At 31.2% G+C, this 21,086-nt stretch overlaps 1 protein-coding gene across 2 annotated transcripts in view; it reads left to right on the top strand.

The window, feature by feature from the left end:
* wu:fi04e12 (Desmoplakin-B) overlaps positions 1–21,086 on the top strand; it is a 33,919-nt gene that overhangs the window by 3,985 nt on the left and 8,848 nt on the right. For both annotated transcript variants that reach the window (XM_051138542.1, XM_051138543.1), the window contains exons 2-20: positions 439–529; positions 2,573–2,703; positions 3,204–3,363; positions 7,750–7,875; positions 9,611–9,688; positions 9,855–10,022; positions 12,003–12,107; positions 12,194–12,289; positions 12,376–12,501; positions 12,590–12,745; positions 14,347–14,501; positions 14,644–14,770; positions 15,022–15,208; positions 17,659–17,834; positions 17,912–18,090; positions 18,186–18,324; positions 20,032–20,225; positions 20,305–20,467; positions 20,578–20,661. In XM_051138542.1, coding sequence (XP_050994499.1) covers positions 439–529; positions 2,573–2,703; positions 3,204–3,363; positions 7,750–7,875; positions 9,611–9,688; positions 9,855–10,022; positions 12,003–12,107; positions 12,194–12,289; positions 12,376–12,501; positions 12,590–12,745; positions 14,347–14,501; positions 14,644–14,770; positions 15,022–15,208; positions 17,659–17,834; positions 17,912–18,090; positions 18,186–18,324; positions 20,032–20,225; positions 20,305–20,467; positions 20,578–20,661 — 2,641 coding nt within the window. The remainder of the gene's footprint in view (positions 1–438; positions 530–2,572; positions 2,704–3,203; positions 3,364–7,749; positions 7,876–9,610; positions 9,689–9,854; positions 10,023–12,002; positions 12,108–12,193; positions 12,290–12,375; positions 12,502–12,589; positions 12,746–14,346; positions 14,502–14,643; positions 14,771–15,021; positions 15,209–17,658; positions 17,835–17,911; positions 18,091–18,185; positions 18,325–20,031; positions 20,226–20,304; positions 20,468–20,577; positions 20,662–21,086) is intronic.

Raw genomic sequence — 21,086 nt, 5'->3', positions numbered from 1 at the left:
AGCAATCAATAGCCAATGATAAGTTCGCAAATCATTAATTTCAGCTGGATAAACCTGTAATATAATATGACAAATGTTAGTCAGAAAGTATTGGAACCAGCGGCTGTTTTGAGAAGATTTATTGCACTGTGTTTTGCGCGGGAGATCTGCCCCGGCTGGTTGGAGCGTCTTTGTGTCGGGGTTCGGCTGAGAGATTTCGCAGGGCGGTAGAGGAATGCAGCGCTGTAAATCAGTGAAGAACAAGCTCTTCATAATCCACAATGAATCAGTCAATGTTCAGATGAGCTTCTGATAACATTTATGCCACATTATAGAGAGCCGCCAGTGAAATATTGCAGAGTCAGCAGTGAAAACAGCTTTTATGCATGTCTAATGCTTGTAAATAAATAGTAAAGAAGCTGGCAGGATTTGATATAATTGTTTTTTTTTTCCCATCAGCCCCACCATGACGCCTCTGCAGCAGCAGATATCGTTTCTCCAGGCCCAGTGTCAGGATTACCTGGACAAGGCAGCGATAATATTTAAGTCTGTGAGTATGAGGATGAACGAACACACAAACGCTCACATGACAGGAGCTCACAGGATCGTAAATGAGCTCCAGAGTTTCCCATGAGTCACACACACACACACACACACACACACACACATAATTAACATTTCTCAGATAATAAAACTCTTTTGTCCTTGAATCGACTGTGTGACTTCTGATAAAATGAAAGTGAAACACATGTATTAAAATAGTTTATTGTCAGTACTTTCACAAATTAAATTGCTCAGTTTTTTTGTTTAATTTCATGTTTTTTGAAATTATAGTCACAGCAGGGACAAAAAAAAACACACAAAAAAAGTTTATATTATAATTTAAAATAAATACATAAAAATAAAAAAGTAAATGTATGAAATAAAATATAAAAAGTATTTATTTTATATACAATAACCATTATTTATTCACCATCAGATAAGTACTGTATGACCTAATTCTTCTTCGTAACACAAAAAAGTGCATCATAAACAAAAACAAAAGTCATAAATAACCCTGTGCACTATATTTCTTTTGCTAGATTTAATTATTAGAATTATTTATTTATAGATCATAATTATTTACACTACCAGTCAAACGTTTTTGAACAATACGATTTTTAATTTTTTTTTAAGAAGTCTCTATTGCTCACCAAGCCTGTATTTATTTGATCCGAAGTACAGCAAAAGCGGTAATATTGTGAAATATTTTTACTATTTAAAATAACTGCTTTCTGTTTGAATATATTTTAAAATATAATTTATTTCTGTGATCAAAGCTGAATTTTCAGCATCATTACTCCAGTCTTCAGTGTCACATGATCCTTCAGAAATCATTCTAATACTTGTATTTAGCAAGGATGCTTTAAATTGATCAGAAGTGATGATGAAAACATTTATAATGTTACAAAAGATTTCTATTTCAGGTAAATGCTGTTCTATTCTTCAAAGGAACCTGAAAAAATTCTACTCAGCTGTTTTCAACATAATAATAATAATAATAATAATAATAATAATAATAATAATGTTTTTGAGCAGCAAATCAGAATATTAGAATGATTTCTGAAGGATCATGTGACTGGAGTAATGATGATAAAAATTCAGCTTTGAAATCACAAATAAATTACATTTTAAAATATATTCGGATTGAACGCAGTTATTTTAAATAGTAAAAATATTTCAAAATTGTACTGTTTTTTTTTTTTTTTTTTTTTTTTTTTTTTTTAATTTTGCTGTACTTTGTATCAAATAAATGCAGGCTTGGTGACCTGTTGAAAAACTATTGACTGGTGGATATTTTTAGGATATATTTAGGATATTTTTGCTTGATTAAAGCTTTAACTCACTTCAATTTAATACACTGTACAGAAATTAAGACTTTATATTTTAAGTCATTTTGTTTCTCAAAATGTAGATGGTTTTTCTGGAAAACAAGACAAAAATACTGAGGAAAAAAAATTAGTTGTGATTGTATGTAAAAGAGCAGCGTGAACATTTTTCAAAATATCTTATTTTGTGTTTTACCAAAAAAAGAAAGTCATAATGATTTGTAATTTTATGAAGGACAATAACCACTGTTCAAACACCATCTGATGCATTTTGTACGCAATAATCTTATTTTTTACAGTTAAACTAGATATCCATGTATATTCCTGTGCATTTTCTGCTGATTTCATCAGTGTTGTCTGTACTAAGGCTGCAGTACTATTATTTGCATCAGTTTTTTTAAATGCAACAGGTTTGTTATTGAAGTAGCATTGATTTCAGATTTCAAACACGTCATTCAGACGATCTTTTTATGTCAGTGTGCTGTTCAATTCCAGAATAAGCTGAAAAGCCTACTAGACATTAATGTTAATGATCACTAATCCCAACTGATGTTTGAGGACTGAACACGGAGTGTTTGTTTTTCAGTCCAAAGTGTCTAAAGTCACACAATGAGTTGTTCTGACACGGCTGAGTGTTTGCATTCGTTGATCCTGGGTTTTTCTGACGGCTGGTTTTCTTTTGTTCCTGGCGTGTGTGTGTGTCGGTATGTGTGTGTGTGCTGCAGGGCGGAGATGCCAACGCTTTTATGGAAGCTAACAGCTTTCTGGCGTCTGCTGCTGATATCACTGACCAGCTCAGAGGCTTTGCTATTGAACTGAACCAGCAGAACTTGCCGTCTGAGCATGTGGTGAGGAGGTGAGACACATGCAAGCGTTACCTGCCGTGATTCTACACACACATAAACACTACTGGACAAAAGTTTAAAATCATTACATTTTTTGTATTGTTTTTGTAAGACGTCTCTTCTGCTCACCAAGGCTGCATTTATTTAATCAAAAATATGTTAAAAATTCTGATATATTATTAGAAATTAAAATCAGCATATTAGAATGATTTCTGAAGGATCATGTGAAACTGAAGACTGGAGTAATGATGCTGAAAATTCAGATTTGATCACAGGAATAAATTACATGTATTAACTTATTACAAGAGAAAACATTTATTTTAAATCACAATAATATTTCACAATTTTTACTGTATTTTTGATCAAATAAATACAGCCTGGGTGAGCAGAAGAGACCCCAAACTTGCAAACAGTAGTGTATGTGCAGTTCATAATTCTGTCCTTTAGTATCTCGCCTATGCACACTTCCATTGTAATCTTGTATTCTCTCTCTCTCTGTGTCTGTGAACAGTATTAGTATATTTTCTGAGCAGATGAGAGATCTCAACATGGCTCTGAACGGTCCTCAGCTGCAGCAGAAGTATAGTACCAGGTCGATGCGGAGGAGCATGAGCCGTGAAGAGCCCAACCGCTACTTCACCGAGGCCATGGGCTGGATCCTACAGCAGAGGGTAAACAGCCTTCACAACACAGTCATTTCTGTTTAAGACCTTATGAAAGTGCCATATATATGATCTTACACTGTGTTTTATCCGTGCAAGTTTTCCATGTCAAACAGCGCTGGTGATTTTTGCAGGCAATTATAATGAAGCACCTTTTTAAACATTGCAATGACTTTAATGTAGTTTTTATGGGTTAGCTGATCTCAACAACATCAGAACACTGAGATATGTTGAGATATAGCATTTGTGGCCACATCCACTGGCTGTGGATGCAAATGTTTTAAAATATATAAATAAAAAATATGTAAAAAAATAAATAAAAAAAAAATAGAAAATCTAAATATACACTATTGTTCAAATGTTTGGAGTCAGGAAGATTTTCTTAAAAGTTTTTAAAAGTCTCATTTGCTCACCAAGGCTGCACTTATTTGTTTAAAAATACAGTAAAAATTGTGAAATATTTTTATAATTTAAACAGCTGTTATCTGTGTGAATATCTGTTAAAATGTAATTTATTTCTGTGATCAAAGCTGAATTTTCAGCATCATTACTCCAGTCTTCAGTGTCACATGACCCTTCAGAAATCATTATAATATACTGATTTGCTGCTCAAAAAACATTTCTGATTATTACTAATGGTAAAATGTAATTTTAAAAATTAATAATTCATTTAAACATTTATCGAGGATGCATTAAATGGATCAAAAGTGACAGTAAACACATTTATAATGTCACAAAAGATTTCTATTTCAAATAAATGCTGTTCTTTTGAACTTATTATTCATCTGTGAATCCTGAAAAATTGAATTTATTTGATGAAAAATACAGTAAAAATTCTGAAATATTACTACAGTTTAAAATAACGGTTTTCTATGTGAATATATGTTAAAATGTAATTTATTGTTGAACTTTCAGCATCAATTTTTCAGTTTTAGTGTCACATGATCCTTCATAAATCATTCTTATATGCTGATTTGCTTCTCAAGAAACATTTCTGACTATTATCAGTGTTGAAAACACTCGTACTGCACAATATTTTATGAAAACTGTGATACATTTTATTTTTCAGGATTCATAAGTATAAAGTTTTTTAGACAAATCTTTTGCAATATTATATACATCTTTAATGTCACTTTTAAACAATTGAATGCAGTCCTGCTGCATGAAAGTATTAATTTCATTAGAAGGATAGCGATTAATGTGAAGCAAAGTTTTCAACCAATGAGCTTTCACTGTGGGCGAAGCTTAGCGTGGCAGAAATAGACATCAACTTAAAGATAAGCGCTGCTCTGTTCAGTCATGCCGAGATAAAGACACTGAGTCAAGAGTTTGCCAGGACAGAGAGAGCGAGAGAAAATGAAAGAAAAACTCTGAACAGATGAAATGAATCCTGGAGATTAGAGGGTGGTGTCCTGCCAAACAACACAATCCTGTACTGAGTAACTCCGGTCACTCTAATCAGACCCAGCATGCCTGTGTGTTTGCCCGCTCAAACTGCTGAGCCAACGTTATGGTTTTTCTATCTCCCATGAGTTCAAAAACCCCAGAATTCTTCAGGCTCCCGCAGGGGTCAATAACACGGCCCGTACGACACTCCTTCCTGTCAGGAGGTCAGAGTTAATGAATCACAGACGCTCGCTGAAGAGCAGTGTTTTGGAGTGGGCCGGAGAAAAGAAATAGACAATGTGTTTTCCCAGCGAAGAATGTTCTAAAAAAGTTCCCTCAAAGTTATGAGCAACAAATGCTCAGGTAATTTTAATTCAGAGCCATTTGATCTTTAATAATGCTCTCAAAATGGATTGGTCATGGAATACTTTGTCTGAAACGGTTTGTCTAATTTTTTTTTGAAGTTATGTTTTCAGAGAACACTCAAAAGTAACATTCTCATAAAGTTAATCTCATAAAGCTGAGCTCATAAAGCTAAATTATAAAAAAGGAGTGTTCACTTTCACATAACAATAAGTAAAAAAATGGATATTTTGAACATTGAGAAATTTCAGAAATATATATTTTTTTAAAGTGTTGCACAAAATGTTGGCACAGAAGCATTCCATTGTTCATGCAATGTTTTTTTTCCCAAATGTAACCAAAATGATAAAATGTTCCCTTAATGTTTGTTACTAAAAACATTTTTTAAATGTTTAAACATTTACAACTAAACGTTCTCAACTTTTATTTAGCACAAAAACAGTGCATGTACCTTATTCGTAGTAGTATGTTAATCGAATGTTTTTTTAAATGTTATTTCTTGTTTTAGAACGTTCAGAGAACATTCAAAAGTAACGTTGCCATAATGTTTGCCAAATTGTAATAGAATGTTCTCATAACATTTGTATAACCAAAAAAAAAAAGTAAAAAAAAAATGGATGTTTTATACATTTAGAAATTTGTTTATTCGCAAAAACAGATAACTCAGTTTTTTTACAATTTCAAAAATCATGTTTTTTATTGTGTTATCACTTTTTTGTGTTTTATTTTGTTAGTTAGCTGTATTTTTAAAAGTTATTTTTACTTCAAAATAACCCAAATGCAGTTTGATTGAGATTATTTGAAAATTTTTCATGAAAATTGAGTTATTTGTTTTCATTAACTAAATGTACACATAATGTGGAATGTACACAACATTCATGGAATGTTTTTGTTGTTTTTTTTCTGAAGGGTTTAGTTGGACATTCATTTCTATAGGGGTAGAATCGTTGCATAACTCCAAATAAATAGATTATGATCCACACATAAATGTAAAGACATTAACAAAAATTAAACGTATTGATAAATAAATAGAATGAGATCCACAAATAAATCTTAGAATTTCACAAACAAGAATTAAATTCACAAAAAAAAAAAATGATATTTGCAAATAAAAAAACATATTCACAAATATATTCATTTGTGAATAGCGTCATGTGCATTTGTGGATTTTTAAACATTTATAGCTTCAAGAAGCTAATGAGCCACGACCACGACTGCGTGGACCCCTCCCACCGTCTACTCAGGCCAATCAGATAACAGCATCAGTTCGCCGACCAATCATAGGACGTTCTCGCTATAATCAATCACGTTTCGCTTTACAATGAGGGTGGTTTCGTCCTGAAATAACTTAATTCATTAACATCGGCTCAGATAGGAAATATAAGGGCCATAAAAACTGGTACAGTAAAAGATGTTTCAGTGGTGTTTGATTATGCTGTGTAGTAAGCCAAGGCACAGTATTATATTTTACGTGCCAACAGCCAAAAGCGTTTTCCAGTTTTTTCAGGCAAGCTGTTCACAAAAGATTTCCATTTCAAATAAATGCTGTTCTTTTGAACTTATTATTCATCTGTGAATCCTGAAAAATTGAATTTATTTGATGAAAAATACAGTAAAAATTCTGAAATATTATTACAGTTTAAAATAACGGTTTTCTATGTGAATATATGTTAAAATGTAATTTATTGTTGAACTTTCAGCATCAATTTTTCAGTTTTAGTGTCACATGATCCTTCAGAAATCATTCTTATATGCTGATTTGCTTCTCAAGAAACATTTCTGACTATTATTAAGCTGTTTAACACTTAAACCGAGGTCGTTGTATACCTAAAAACGCCAGCGGGTAAAATTTACCATGTACATGTCTACTGTTTTAATATAGCTAAAAAAAAAAAAACGTCACTGTATTATGTCACTGTCTTCACAAAGTTATGTCTAGGGTCATAAAATAATTATTTTATACATCAACTATGTTATTGTCCTGTTGTTTTAGGTTCACGGCTATTTTACAACATAACATAATTTTAAGACCCTAGACATAACTTTGTGAAGACAGTGACAAAAAACGTCACTGTATTATATCAAAACAGTAGACATGTACATGGTAAATTTTTAGGTATACAGCGACCTCTAGCAATTTAAGTATTAAACAGCTTGCCTGAAAAACTGGAAAATGCTGTTTGCACGTAAAGTATAATATTGTGCCTTGGCTACACAGCATAATCAAATACTGTTTTAAACATCTTTTACTATACCAATTTTTATGGCCCACATATTTCCTCAATGCTGATTGACGAAACCGTGCTGATTGTAAAGTGTGCTTTACATTTATTGGTGCATCATAATCTATTTATTTGGAGTTATGCAACGATTTTGCCCCATAGACATATAACCAAAAACCTACAAACTTCCAGTGCAGACGGCTTATTATTATATAATTACTATTATTATATATAGGAGTGATTTAGTTATAAAGCAACAAAACAAACTGCAGGATAGTTGTCAGTTGTAGCTGGATTCTAAATATCCTGACCATGCATTTCTTCTTCCAGTTTCAACTGAATGTAAATGTACAGCTAATCCAGATGTGAAGTGTGAAATGTGTCACATTTTTATCTATGCGTGTGTGTGTGTGTGTGTGTGCAGAGGCTGATAGAGACGTCGTCATGGGGAGATGATCTGACAGCCATCGAGCAGCAGATAGCCAATCACAGCTCGTTTCACAGCTCCATCCAGAGAAGTGGAGAGGTGGATCGAGCGCGAGCAGAACTGGTGAGATACACACACACACACACACAAACTGTCTCAGTGAAACAACACAGACGTGACCTTTAACACACACACACACACACACACACACACACATCTATTACTGGCTGCCGTATCAGTGCTGGACTGGCTACATTTTAATCTGATTAGTCTCATTCATCAGTGGCAGATTAATAACTATACATCTTTTCTACTGTGCATTATGATACACTTAGTTTTCCTTTAACCATGTAAAATTCAAGTTTAAAGCTTTAGTGACATTTATTACGTGATCACATTTCACATTCACAGTCACATTTCACCTTAGTAGTGAAAGAAAAAATTAAAAACAATATTGAAAATGAGAAAATATAGGTTACTTTTAGGATCATTACTTTTGTATATATTGATAGACACTGCTCAAAAGTTTGGGATCAGTAAGATTTTTAATGTTTTTAAAGAATTCTTATGTACTCATCAAGGCTACATTTACTTGATCAAAAATACAGAAAAAATTAAATATTATGCGTTTTAAAATATAATTTATTCCTGTGATGTAAAGCTGAATTTTTATCAGCCATTACTTCAGTTTTCAGTGTTACATGATTCTTCAGAAATCATGCTGAATGATGCTGAAATGATGCTCAAAAATTCAGCTTTGCATCACAGGAATAAATTATATTTTAAAATATGTTCACATAGAAAACCGTTATTTTAAATTGAAATAATATTTCACAATATTACAGCTTTTTCTGTGTTTTGGATCAAATAAATGCAGCCTTGATGAGCATAAGAAATGTCTTTAAAAACTGTAAAAAATCATACTGATCTCAAACGTTTGAGCGGCAGTGTGTATATAAAATGTTATGTTTTTTTTTTTTTTTGCAGTATTAATTGTAAGTATTCTATTAATAAATTAAATAAATAAAAATATATATTTAAAATCTTACTGATCCCAAACATTTGAGCAGAAGTGTATATATAAAATGTTATGTAATTTTTTTTTTTTTTATTTGCAGTATTAATTGTAAGTATTCTATTAATAAAATAAATAAATAAAAAATATATATTAAAAATCTTACTGATCTCAAACTTTGGAGCTGCAGTGTATATATAAAATGTCATGTATTATTATTATTTTTTTTTTATTTGCAGTATTAATTGTAAGTATTCTATTAAATAAATAAATAAATAAATAAATATTAAAAATCTTACCGATCCCAAACTTTTAAATGAAAGTGTATATGTAAAATGTAATTTTTTTTATTTGCAGTATTAATTGTAAGTATATTATTAATAAAATAAATAAATAAAAAAATATATATTAAAAATCTTACTGATCTCAAACTTTTGAGCTGCAGTGTATATATAAAATGTCATGTATTATTATTATTTTTTTTTTATTTGCAGTATTAATTGTAAGTATTCTATAAATAAATAAATAAATAAATAAATAAAAATTATATATTAAAAATCTTACTGATCCCAAACTTTTCAGTGGCAGTGTATATATAAAATGTTATGTAATTTTTTTATTTTTTATTTGCAGTATTAATTGTAAGTATTCTATTAAAAAAAATATATTAAAATATGTGTGTAACACATATATGTAGTTTTTATTTATTTACACACATACATGTGTGTATATATATACACACACACACACAGTATACATAATATGTTGTAGATAAAGTTTTTTATATTAACATATGCATCATGGCAGTATTAGTTGTAAGTGTTCTCCTTTTTGTCACTCTAGTTGCGAGGCAAAGACCAAAATGCAGAAGTAAACAAATCCTGTCTCAACAAACTGGAACAAGAATGGGACAGTCTACTGGTGAGACCGGTTCAGATCAAATTTAAACATGCTTCTAAAAACATGTGTTGTGTTTACTTTCAGTCAAATGTAAATCTGTAGAAGCTACAAACGACATGTAAACAATCTAAAAAAACCATTTCCCAATGCGTGAAAGAGTTGTTAAAACAAATGCGTTGATTTTCAGAAAGCTTCGTACCAGCGGAGCGTCCAGCTGCAGGAACTGCGCTGCATCATCGAGGAGATTTCCAATCAGATCATGTGGGTGAACGACCGCGAAGAAGAGGAGCTGGTGTTCGACTGGGGTGACAAAAACATCGACACGTACATCCCTCAGAAACAGGAGAGCTTCTCAGTAAGAGCGCAAACACTAACACTCCTTCACATGCTTTAAACAGAACATCAGAGATATTTACATGCTCATGACTGCTGATTATTACTGACAAAACATACGTATATTGAATTAGATTTTATTGTTATATTTTTTGTTTTCACTTTAAATATAATTAAATTTTTAGCAATTAAATTTTTGTAATATGTCTTGTATAGTTTGTTAATTTTTATTTATTTTTTGTAGTTAGTTTTTTATATATCTATATATTTTTATTTATTAGTTTTAATTTATTTAATTAAATGAATTAACACAAAAATTAGACATTTTGCATTTTAAAACATGTAAACATCCAGAAATAACAAAATTTTCATAGCTAAATGTTCTCAACTTTTATTTAGCACAGAAGCAGTGCTTATACATTATTTGTAGAATGTTTTTTTAGTTTGATGTTCATCTAATGTTTCTTAAATGTTACTTATTTTTTTAGAATGTCCTCTTCAAAAGTAACATTACCATAATGCTTACTAAATTATAATAGAATGTTCTCTTAACATTAATATATATATATATATATATATATATATATATATATATAAATATATATAATGAAATACTGAGTAAATTTAAAGGACATGAACAATGAATGAAAACTATGGCAAAAAATAATGTGAAAATAATTGCTGGAACTAACCTGAGAGCCTAAGTTAAATCTTTTTTATTATTATTATTTTATGCATTTTAGTTAAAAAAAAAAAAAAAAAAAAAAAAAAAAAAATCTGCAATGAACAACATGATGCTGTTTGCTTTGTATTTATCTGTTGCGCCCTCTTCAGACAGAACATGCTAATGACTACTGATTATTACTGACAAAACATTCGTATATTCAATAAGCTTTAATTTTTATATTTTCTGTTTTAACTTTAAATCTAGTTAAAGTTTTAGTAATTTAATTTTTAATTTTTAAATATTTTTTTTAATTTTTAAAATAGTTTTTGCTATTTTTTATTTATTTTTTAGTTAGTTTTTTATATCTGTCTATATATCTTTAATAAATAAATCAGTTAACGCAAAAATGAGACATTTTCCATTTTAAAACATAAACATTCAGAAATAACTAAATTTTCATAACTAAATGTTCTCAATTTTTATTTAGCACAGAAACAGTGCTTATACATTATTTGTAGAATTATTAGTATTTTTAGCATTTTTTAAGCATTTTTAGCATTTTTTAAATGTTACTTTTTTCAGAATGTTCAGAGAACATTCAAAAGTAACATTCCCATAATGCTTGCTAAATTATAATAGAATGTTCCCTTAACATTTATATATAAAAAATATATATTTTTTAAATATATCTATATATTTTTGTTTATTAGTTTTAATTTATTTAGTTAAATAAATGAGTTAAACAACACAAAAATTTGACATTTTGCATTTGCAAAAATCCTGAAATTTAAAAAAAATAAGCAGAGGTTCTTATTATATTTTATTTCAGTTTACGTTTATTTTATTTCAAGTAATAAAAGGGTTTTTTTCATAGTTTATTTTTTCACAGTTTATAATTGAAAGATAATAACCCTGCTCAGGGGTCTCAGCATAATAAAATCAGATGATTAAAAATGTCAAACTTCAAATATTTGTTGACTTTAAGCTAAAAATGCAAAAACTGTGCATATAAGTTGCATAGCATTTAAACGACATGTACAGGGAATGAAAACTATGGTAAAAATTGTTTGAAAATAATTACTGGAACTAACCTGAGAGCCTAAGTTAAATCTTTAATTTTTTAAATTTATTTTACACATTTTAGTTTTAAATAATAATTTCAGTGAACAGCATGATGCTGTTTTGTTTGTATTTATCTGTTGCGCCCTCTAGTGGACTGTTGATTTAAACATCTGGCGCTTCATCCTGTCTAAAATGTCATGGCATGAACATCATTAGGTTTTGCAGATACTGAAGTGATTTTTCAGTGGTGTTGACAGCTGTACTGTGTTTCAGAAACTCATGAGTGAACTGGAGCAGAAGGAGATTCAACTGAACGTCCTCAAATCGAAGGTGGACAATCTGCTGAAAAACAAACACCCAGCGTCCGATAAGATCCAGGTGAGCGCGTCTCGTTTCTAATACGCTCCTGTTGTGTTTTTACCCATGCCGTTGTGTTTCTCACTCCGTCTGATTGTGTTGTTCAGGCCTACATGGAGACGCTGCAGACGCAGTGGAGCTGGCTTCTTCAGATCACCAAATGCATCAACGTCCACCTGAAGGAAAATGCACGATACAGCCAGGTTGAAATAAACAGATCAAGCACTTCTGATGTTTTTTTGCATTTTGGAGTGAGTTTTTATACATCGTTATGGTCTGTTCTCCACAGTTCTTCAAGGAGGCGAGTGACATGAATAGCAAACTGCAGAAAGAGCACGACAACATCCGCAAGAACTTCTCCTGCGATAAATCCACACCTCTACACAACTTACTGGAGCTGCTGCAGGGTCTGGAGGTGACGCTTCAGTCAGGTTTCAACATGTATTAGTGCTGATACAGTGCTGCAGGATTATAAGTGTGTGTTTGTCGTGTGTGTGTAACAGAGAGAGCGTGAGCGACTGACGGAGCAGAGGGAAATGGTCCAACAACTGGTGCTCAAATCCAAGAGCATCGTCAGACTGAAACCCAGAAACCCAGACGAGAAGATCACGGGGCAGAATATCCTCGTGCAGGCGCTGTGTGACTTCAGACAGGACGAGGTGACATTTACATGCATATAAAGTGTATATATATATATATATGAAGTATATATTTATTTATTATTTTATATATGTATAGAAGTTGCCTGCATTTATTTGATCAGAATATTTTTTTAATCATTTTTTAAGATTTTATAGAAATATAATATGTTACGTAATTATTATATATTATATTATATTATATTATACAATGTTATTATATTATTATTATTATTATTATTATATTATAATATTTTTGTGGAAACTGTGATACAATTCAAATACAATTCAAAATTTTGTTCAGACGTTGTTTGTTTTTAAATTAATAATAGTATTTATAGTTTTTAAAAAGAAATCATTTTACATTTAAATAAAAATGAATACTTTTATAAACTACCAGTCAAAAGTTTTTTATTTTATTTTATTAAATCTCTTTTGCTTACCAAGCAAAAACAATTGTTAAATATTTTTACTATTTAAAATAACTGCTTTCTATTTGAATATATTTTAAAATGTAATTTATTTATGTGATGTCAAAGCTGATTTTTTAGCATCATTACTCCAGTCACATGATCCTTCGAAAATCATTCTAATATTCTGATTTGCTGCTCAAAAAAAAATTATAATAGTATCTATAGTTTTTAAATATTTTGTGGAAACTGTGATACAATTCAAATACAGTTCAAAAGTTTGGGAAAGTTTTGTTCAAAAAATTTGATTTATTTTAAATTTAAATAGTTTTTAGAGTAATAATAGTATCTACAGTTTCTAAAATTAAACGTTTTTAAATTTAAATAAAAATTAATACCTTATATACTTTTATATTTTATAACTTTTTTAAGAAGTCTCTTTTGCTCACTAAGCCTGCATTTATTTGATCCAAAGTACAGCAAAAACAGTAAAATTGTGAAATAGTTTTACTATTTAAAATAACAGTTTTCTATTTAAATATATTTTAAAATGTAATTTATTCCTGTGATTCCAAAGCTGATTTTTAGCATCATTACTCCAGTCACATGATGCTTCAGAAATTATTCTAACATTCTGATTTGCTGCTCAAAAAACATTTAATATTATTATTATGTTGCAAACAAATTAGTAGAATTTTTTCAGGTATTTTTGATGAATACACAGTTCAGAAGAACAGCATTTATCTGAAATAGAAATCTTTTGTAACATTATAAATGTTGATCACTTTAAAGCATCCTTGCTAAATAAAAGTATTAATTTCTATGATTTCTTTCCAAAAAATAAAGGAAAAGAAAAAATTATAGTGAGAAAAGCGTTTTATTTTAGATAAACGCTCATCTTTAGATCTAAATGTACTCAACTGTTTTATTGATAATATTAATAATCAGAAATGGTAGGATGATTTCTGAAGGATCATGTGACACTGAAGACTGAAGTAGTGATGCTGAAAATTCAGCTGCGCATCACAGAAATAAATTACATTTTAACAGATATTCACATAGAAGACAGTTATTTTAAATTATAATAATATTTCACAATTTTTACTGTATTTTTAATCAAATAAATGCTGTCTTGGAGAGCAAAAGAGACTTCATGCAACAGCTGTTCATGTTTCATAAATCTGAAATGCTGTTGTGGTCGTGTGTTTGTAGAAGACGATCCGTAAGGGTGATGAAGGGATCCTGAAGGATAATTCTGAGCGAACCACATGGCACGTGACGGGACCTGGAGGGATGGACATGCAGGTGCCTTCGGTCTGTCTGTTAGTGCCGCCACCAAATCCACTGGCCGTCAGCCTGGCCAACAAGTAAGACACACACAGCCTTACGCATATATGTCTGGTTCGCACATATTCTTGTTAGTATAACAACTATAGTACCTTAACCATAAAAACTAATTTGTGCATTTTTAAATGTAATTTAAGACATTTTGTGTTTGTTTGATGGCAGAAACTCTCAGTATTATGAGGCCATTCTAGGCGTGTGGAATCAGCTGTACATCAACGTCAAGAGTATGATCTCATGGCAGTACTGTCTGCTGGACATCAACCGCATCAATTCACTCACCATCAACATGGTAATTAAACATCTCTTCTGCTCACCAAGGCTGCATTTATTTGATCAAAAATACTGTAAAAATGTGACATATTATTATGATTTAAAATAGCTGTTTTCCATGTGAGTATCTGTTAAAATGTAATTTATATCAGTCATGCAAAGCTGAATTTTCAGCATCATTACTCCAGTCTCCAGTGTCACGTGATCTTCAGAAATCATTCTAATATGCTGATTTGCTGCTGATTCGCACTTGCTCTTGTTTGCGTGCAGCTCTCCAAAATGAATCCAGAGGAGTATCGCAGCATCGTCCAAAGTTTGGAGATGCACTTCCAGGAGTTCAAGAAACACTCGCAGGGTTCAGAACTGTTTGCGGCCGAAGATTTCAAACACATCGAGACCCAGTATACGGGAGCCCAGCAGCACTACAGCAAACTGGTGGTGGATCTGCCCACATACGGTCAGTGTGCATCAACACAAACACGTCATCTCCTCACGCAGCAAAAAGATACATTTTCTTGCCTCATTTTCTTTTTGTGTGTCTAAAACAAGAACAAATATCTGTCAGTTGGGTCAGAAAAATAATCTTTGAATTGAGTGGATTTTTATTATTAGACTAGCAAATGTTTTTTCTTGTTTTAAGCATAAACTTACTTAATTTTTAGAAAATAAGTCTTAATATCTAATAGACCTAGTAAATGTATCTTGATTTTAGAATGTTGGATATTGATGAAAAATCCTGAGTAAGAAGGTCATTTTTGTTGTTTTAAGCATAAATGTAGCAAAATTCAGTGAGGTTTATGCCATAAAGAAAAAACTTTCTGGAAGTTTCTGGAAAACAAGACAAAAAAATCTGGCTAAAAATAATACAATGTTTTTTCTAAAATTTTCTAAAGTATTGTATTCTGACAAATTGTTGTTGGTTAAAACATAAATTAAAAAATTAAAAATAAAATTACATTTAAAAATAAAAAATAATTAAACTCCAGATTTATACCCTTTAAGCAAATATTAATACTTTAGTTTTGCTTTTGCTTCTCAAGTACATTTATTTATAGGTGTTTCTGGAAAACAACACAAAAATTCGTTATGAAAATACTTTTTTTTTTTCTAAAAACGTATATATATATATATTTGTATAAAAAATGTCTTATTTTCATATATATACACTACCGTTCAAAAGTTTGGGGTCAGTACATTTTTATTGTTTCTTTTTTTTTTTAAGAAATTAATACTTTTATTCACCAAGGATGTATTAAGTTAATAATTAAAAGTTTATTAAAAGTTAATAATAAATAATTTATATTGTTATAAAATATTTATATTTTGAATAAACACTGTACTTTCTAAACTTGTTATTCATGAAAGAATTCTGAAAAAAAAAATCACAGGTTCCAAAAAATATTTGGCAGCACAACTGTTGATATTATCCAACATTGATCATTCTAATAATAAATCCGCATATTAGAATGATTTCTGAAGGATCATGTGACACTTAAGACTGGAGTAACAGCTGATAAAAATTCAGCTTTTCATCACAGGAATAAATTCTATTTTAAAGTATGTTAAAATAAAAAACATTATTTTATATTGTAAAAACATTTTGCAATATTACTGTTTTTTTTTCTCTATATTTTTAATCAAATAAATGCAGCCTTGATGAGCATAAGAGACTTCTTTAAAGACTATTACAAGTCTTACTGACCCCACACTTTTGAATGGTAGTGTGTATATATATATATATGACATTTTTAGTTTTTTATATATATAAAAAAAAATCTTTTTTTTTTTTTTTTTTGGTGAAAGGACCTCAGGAAACCCAAGTGTAATTTGTTTACACCTCTTAATATTTTGGTTTCCAGTAAAATATCTAAACACCTTTAAAATAAGACAAATTTACTGATAAGCAAACCTGTGCAAATAAGATATTAAGATTTGTTTCACAGAATATATATATGTATATTGAAGTTGTTGTTTTTTTTTCTTATCCAACTGACAAATTGTTATAATTTTGTTATAATTGCATAAATCGAGCAACATTAAGTGAGGTTTATGGTATAAAGAAAAAATAAATAAATAAATAAAATTAAAAATAACAATAATTAAACTCCAGATTTATACCCTTTAAGCAAATATTAATATCTTTGTATTAATTTATATATAATTTTATTATAAAATATTAATATTAATAAGAAGTTTTGCTTCTCTAAGACATTGATGTATAGGTGTTTCTGAAAAATAAAAATAATACAATATTAAGATTTGTATTACAGAATATAAATTGTTTTTTTTTTTCTTATCCAACTAACTAAGTGAGGTTTATGGTATAAAGAAAAAATGAAAATAAAAAATAAACCTCAGATTTTTTCCTTTAAAAAAATATATAGTGTGCAATTTTATGCAATTCTGTTGTACATTTATGTTTAAATATTTCTGGAAAATCCAGAATAAAATAAAATAAAATATTATTTTATATTTATATTATATATTATATTCATATATATTTTTAATATATATTTTTGTTCTTCCTTTTTTTCCTTTGTTTTGGAAAAGACCTCAAGAAAGTCTTAAGTCATTTGTTTACACCCCGTAAAGCGATAGTTCACCCCAAAATAAAAAAGTTTCAAACCTGGATGAGTTTCTTTCTTCTGTTAAAAATAAAAAGATGCTTTGAAGAATGTTGGTAACTAAATGGTTGCTGGTACCCATTGACTTCCATAGTATGGAAATAAACAAACTATGGAAGTCAATGGGGACCATCAACTGAATTTTGAATTTTGGATGAACTATCCCTTTAAGTGCATTTAACGCTACAATATGAAGAATGTTCAGATAAATGTAATAGAAAACAAGTCATAAAATAATGAAGATATGTTGTTTAAAATCCTGAATGTTTTGTGTTTGTCGTAGCCGCTCGAGGCGAGGGATCCGAATACTCGGCGGCCGTGAGCGTCAGACTGCTGAACGAGCTCAACGCGCTCCGATTCAAGCTGGACGGTGCCGAATCGTCCCTCGTCACGTTCCTGTACATCCCGATCGGAGAGGACGGGCCGGAAGAGTGCGGACGGCACATCGCCAGCACACAGGTGACAAACACACCAGACCAGCTTAGAAGCGCTGATGTACGAGAGCCGCTGGTTTAACGCTGAGCGTTTGTGTGCAGGTCTTTCAGAAGGACGTGCAGACGCTGAAGGCCGAATTTCAGAGCCTGAGAGACAGCGTTCAGAATGAACTCAAAGACGCCACCAACACAGATAAAGCCAAATACCTGCGCGAACAGCTGGACATCATTAACCAGAGACTAGTTAACCTGGAGAACTACACTACTGTACATGTGCAGAGGTAAGAAACACATAAAACACAAACATAAAAGCTGGATTTAATGGTTTTATTTCATGATAATGATACACTACCCTTCCTCATTCTTTGTGTTTCAGGTTGAATTCGGTGAACTCTCTGCTGAAAGATGTGCTGAAAGCTGAAGATGTGGTGAAGGTTTACGAAGCTCGACTGACAGAGAAAGAGACGGCGTCACTCGACCCGGAAGAGGTGCTGAAATACCAGAAAGTGCTTCAGGTGATCAATAACTTCTTATTAACATTCATATGATGTACATCTGATGGTGTTCATATAAAACAAAGTTGCATAAAAGGTTTAGACAGTCTTAAAAGTTAGTCATCTAATTTTTTTCTTTAAGACTGGTCAAAATTTGATTACTTAAAAACTTAAGATTAGTCTAAGTTGAATCCAAAAGATCCATAAGACTGATTACCCCTTAGTTAACTACTAGTTGGTCAAACTGTGAAATATTGTCCATCGAAATTCAGAATTTATGGGTTTTAAGATGTGTTTTTAATGCCTAAAATGTAAGACTCTTAAAATCTCTATCTTGCTTTGTAGTAAAACATGCTGAAAACAAGAAAAATTTGCCAATAAACTGTGCAGTTTAGATATTAAGACTTGTTTTTAGAGAATATACAGTATTTTGAATTAGGTTTATTTTTTATCCAGCTAACATTTTATGTTGTTTTAAGCCTAAATCAACCACGTTTTGTAAGGTTAATGCTATAAACAGGAAAACATTAAACTCTTATATTACAATGCAGTTTTGCTTCTCAAGTACATTTATGTTGTTTTAAGAAAAAAGAAAGAAAACCTAAAAGCCTAAAAAAACCCCCAAAAACTGATATTCTAAATCATTCGATTCAGATCTGAAATAATGGGTCGCGAATCATTGTTCAGATCGAGATTACGAAGCGCGAATCATTCGATTCAGATCGGGACTTCGGTGCGGTCCGCGGATCATCTGATTCATTTCGAGACTTCGGAGAGCGAATCGCGAATAATTTGATTCAGACCGGGACTTCGGTGCGGTTCACGAATCATTTAATGCATTTAGTGACTTTGGAGCGCCGATCGCAAATCATTTGATTCAGATCGGGACTTCGGTGCGGTTCGCGAATCATTTAATTCAATTCGGGACTTTGGAGTGCGGATCGCGAATCATTAGATTCAGATCGGGACTTCGGTGCGGTCCGCGGATCATTTGATTCAAATTGGGACTTCGATACGGTTCGCGAATCATTTGATTCATTTCGAGACTTCGGAGCGCGGAGCGCGAATCATTTGTTTCAGATCGGGACTTCGGTGCGGTTCGCGAATCATTTGATTTATTTCGGGACTTCGGAGAGCGAATCGCGAATAATTTGATTCAGACCGGGACTTCGGTGCGGTTCACGAATCATTGAATTGAGTTCGGGACTTTGGAGCGCCGATCGCGAATCATTTGATTCAGATAGGGACCTAGGTGCAAAAATCATATCTAATGCAGTTTTTCTTCTTAATTACATTTATGTTGTTTTAAGATGTTTCTGGAACACAAGGGCTTATAATATTTATTTTAATAAAATAACTTCAATTATTTATTAAATAATTATTAAAATCAAAATAATTTTGTACATTTAAATCAATGTTATTATTTTGTTTATATATATATATGTATGTATGTATGTGTATATATATATATAATATATATATATATATATATATATATATTATTTAAAAAACCTTTTTTTAAATTATGGAAAACACGGAGTGCGGTTCACTCCACAATAAAGCAAATATCTTATGCAATTTTTGTCTCTCAAGTATATTATTTAAAATTCTAAAATTGTTATTGTTAAAACGGAAACATCAAGAAAACCACAACTAATCCTTTGTGTAGAATCAGTACAGTACAGTTAACTCTATATAAATTAATCCGTGCTTTTTCTCCAAACCCAGAGTATGCGCAGTGATTTGGAGCAGAAACAGGATTTGCTGAATTCACTGCTGGCTGATTTGAATAAACTCCAGCAGTATAACGAACAGACGGATCAGGGCCGTTACAGGTGCATCATCAACCTCTCGCAGTACGGCGAGTATGTGAACCAGCTGTCAGACCGCTGGAAACGCATCCAGATACAGATCAACAACAGGTCAGACCCTCCTTCAACATAACGTCTGGTTTTCCAGCTACAGGCCTGAATGAGTGGACTAATGAAGGTGTTTTCTCAGGTTGGACGATCTGGACGCTTACCAGCCACATCTGCAGCGATACCTGCAGTCTAGTTCTCGTCTCAACAGCTGGATCGGCGAAACCCAACGACAGCTCGATTCTCAGCATGCCGTCAAGACGGATAACATCGCAGTTTACGTACAGCTCCTCAACCAACATAAAGTGAGTGTGGAAAACATGTATTTGAGTAGAGCAAATCACTAAAACAGCCGTCTGAAAGAATGCACTGAACTGAAGTTTACCTGTTACTCTTTTTTTTTTAATGTGTGCAGGCATTAAACTCTGATATAAAGGCGAAGAGAGAACTGTTGGAGACGGTGCAGAAAGATGGCGAAACCTGCATAAATGCCATCAAGGTATTCGTCCTTTAGTTTCCTTTAATGTGCTTTCATAGGATTTTATATTGTAACACCCAACCAATGATGACACACAGTAAATAAAACATCAAATGATCACACTTTGTGTCATTTCTGTCTCCAAAACAACTTTTGGCATATGTAACACTTATAAAACTAACATAAACTAACAATGAAAATTAATTCTAAAGCATTTATTAATTTTGGTTCATGTCAGTTTCTGCATAATACATTATTAAAATCAAAAGTTCTATCTCTTAGTATTGTTTAATCTCTTTAATAATGTTATTTAACTGACCCAACAACTGTGTTTTTATTAACTATTGTTAACCAAGGTTGTTATAGTTTACTAAAACTGAAACTGAATCTAAAATTAAAACCATTAAAAATAACATTTTCGTTACCTGAAATAAAAATAAATATAT

The sequence above is a fragment of the Labeo rohita genome, chromosome 20 (assembly GCF_022985175.1).
Source record: "Labeo rohita strain BAU-BD-2019 chromosome 20, IGBB_LRoh.1.0, whole genome shotgun sequence".
NCBI classification, from domain to species: domain Eukaryota; kingdom Metazoa; phylum Chordata; class Actinopteri; order Cypriniformes; family Cyprinidae; genus Labeo; species Labeo rohita.
This window is presented reverse-complemented; position numbering and strand designations above follow the sequence as displayed.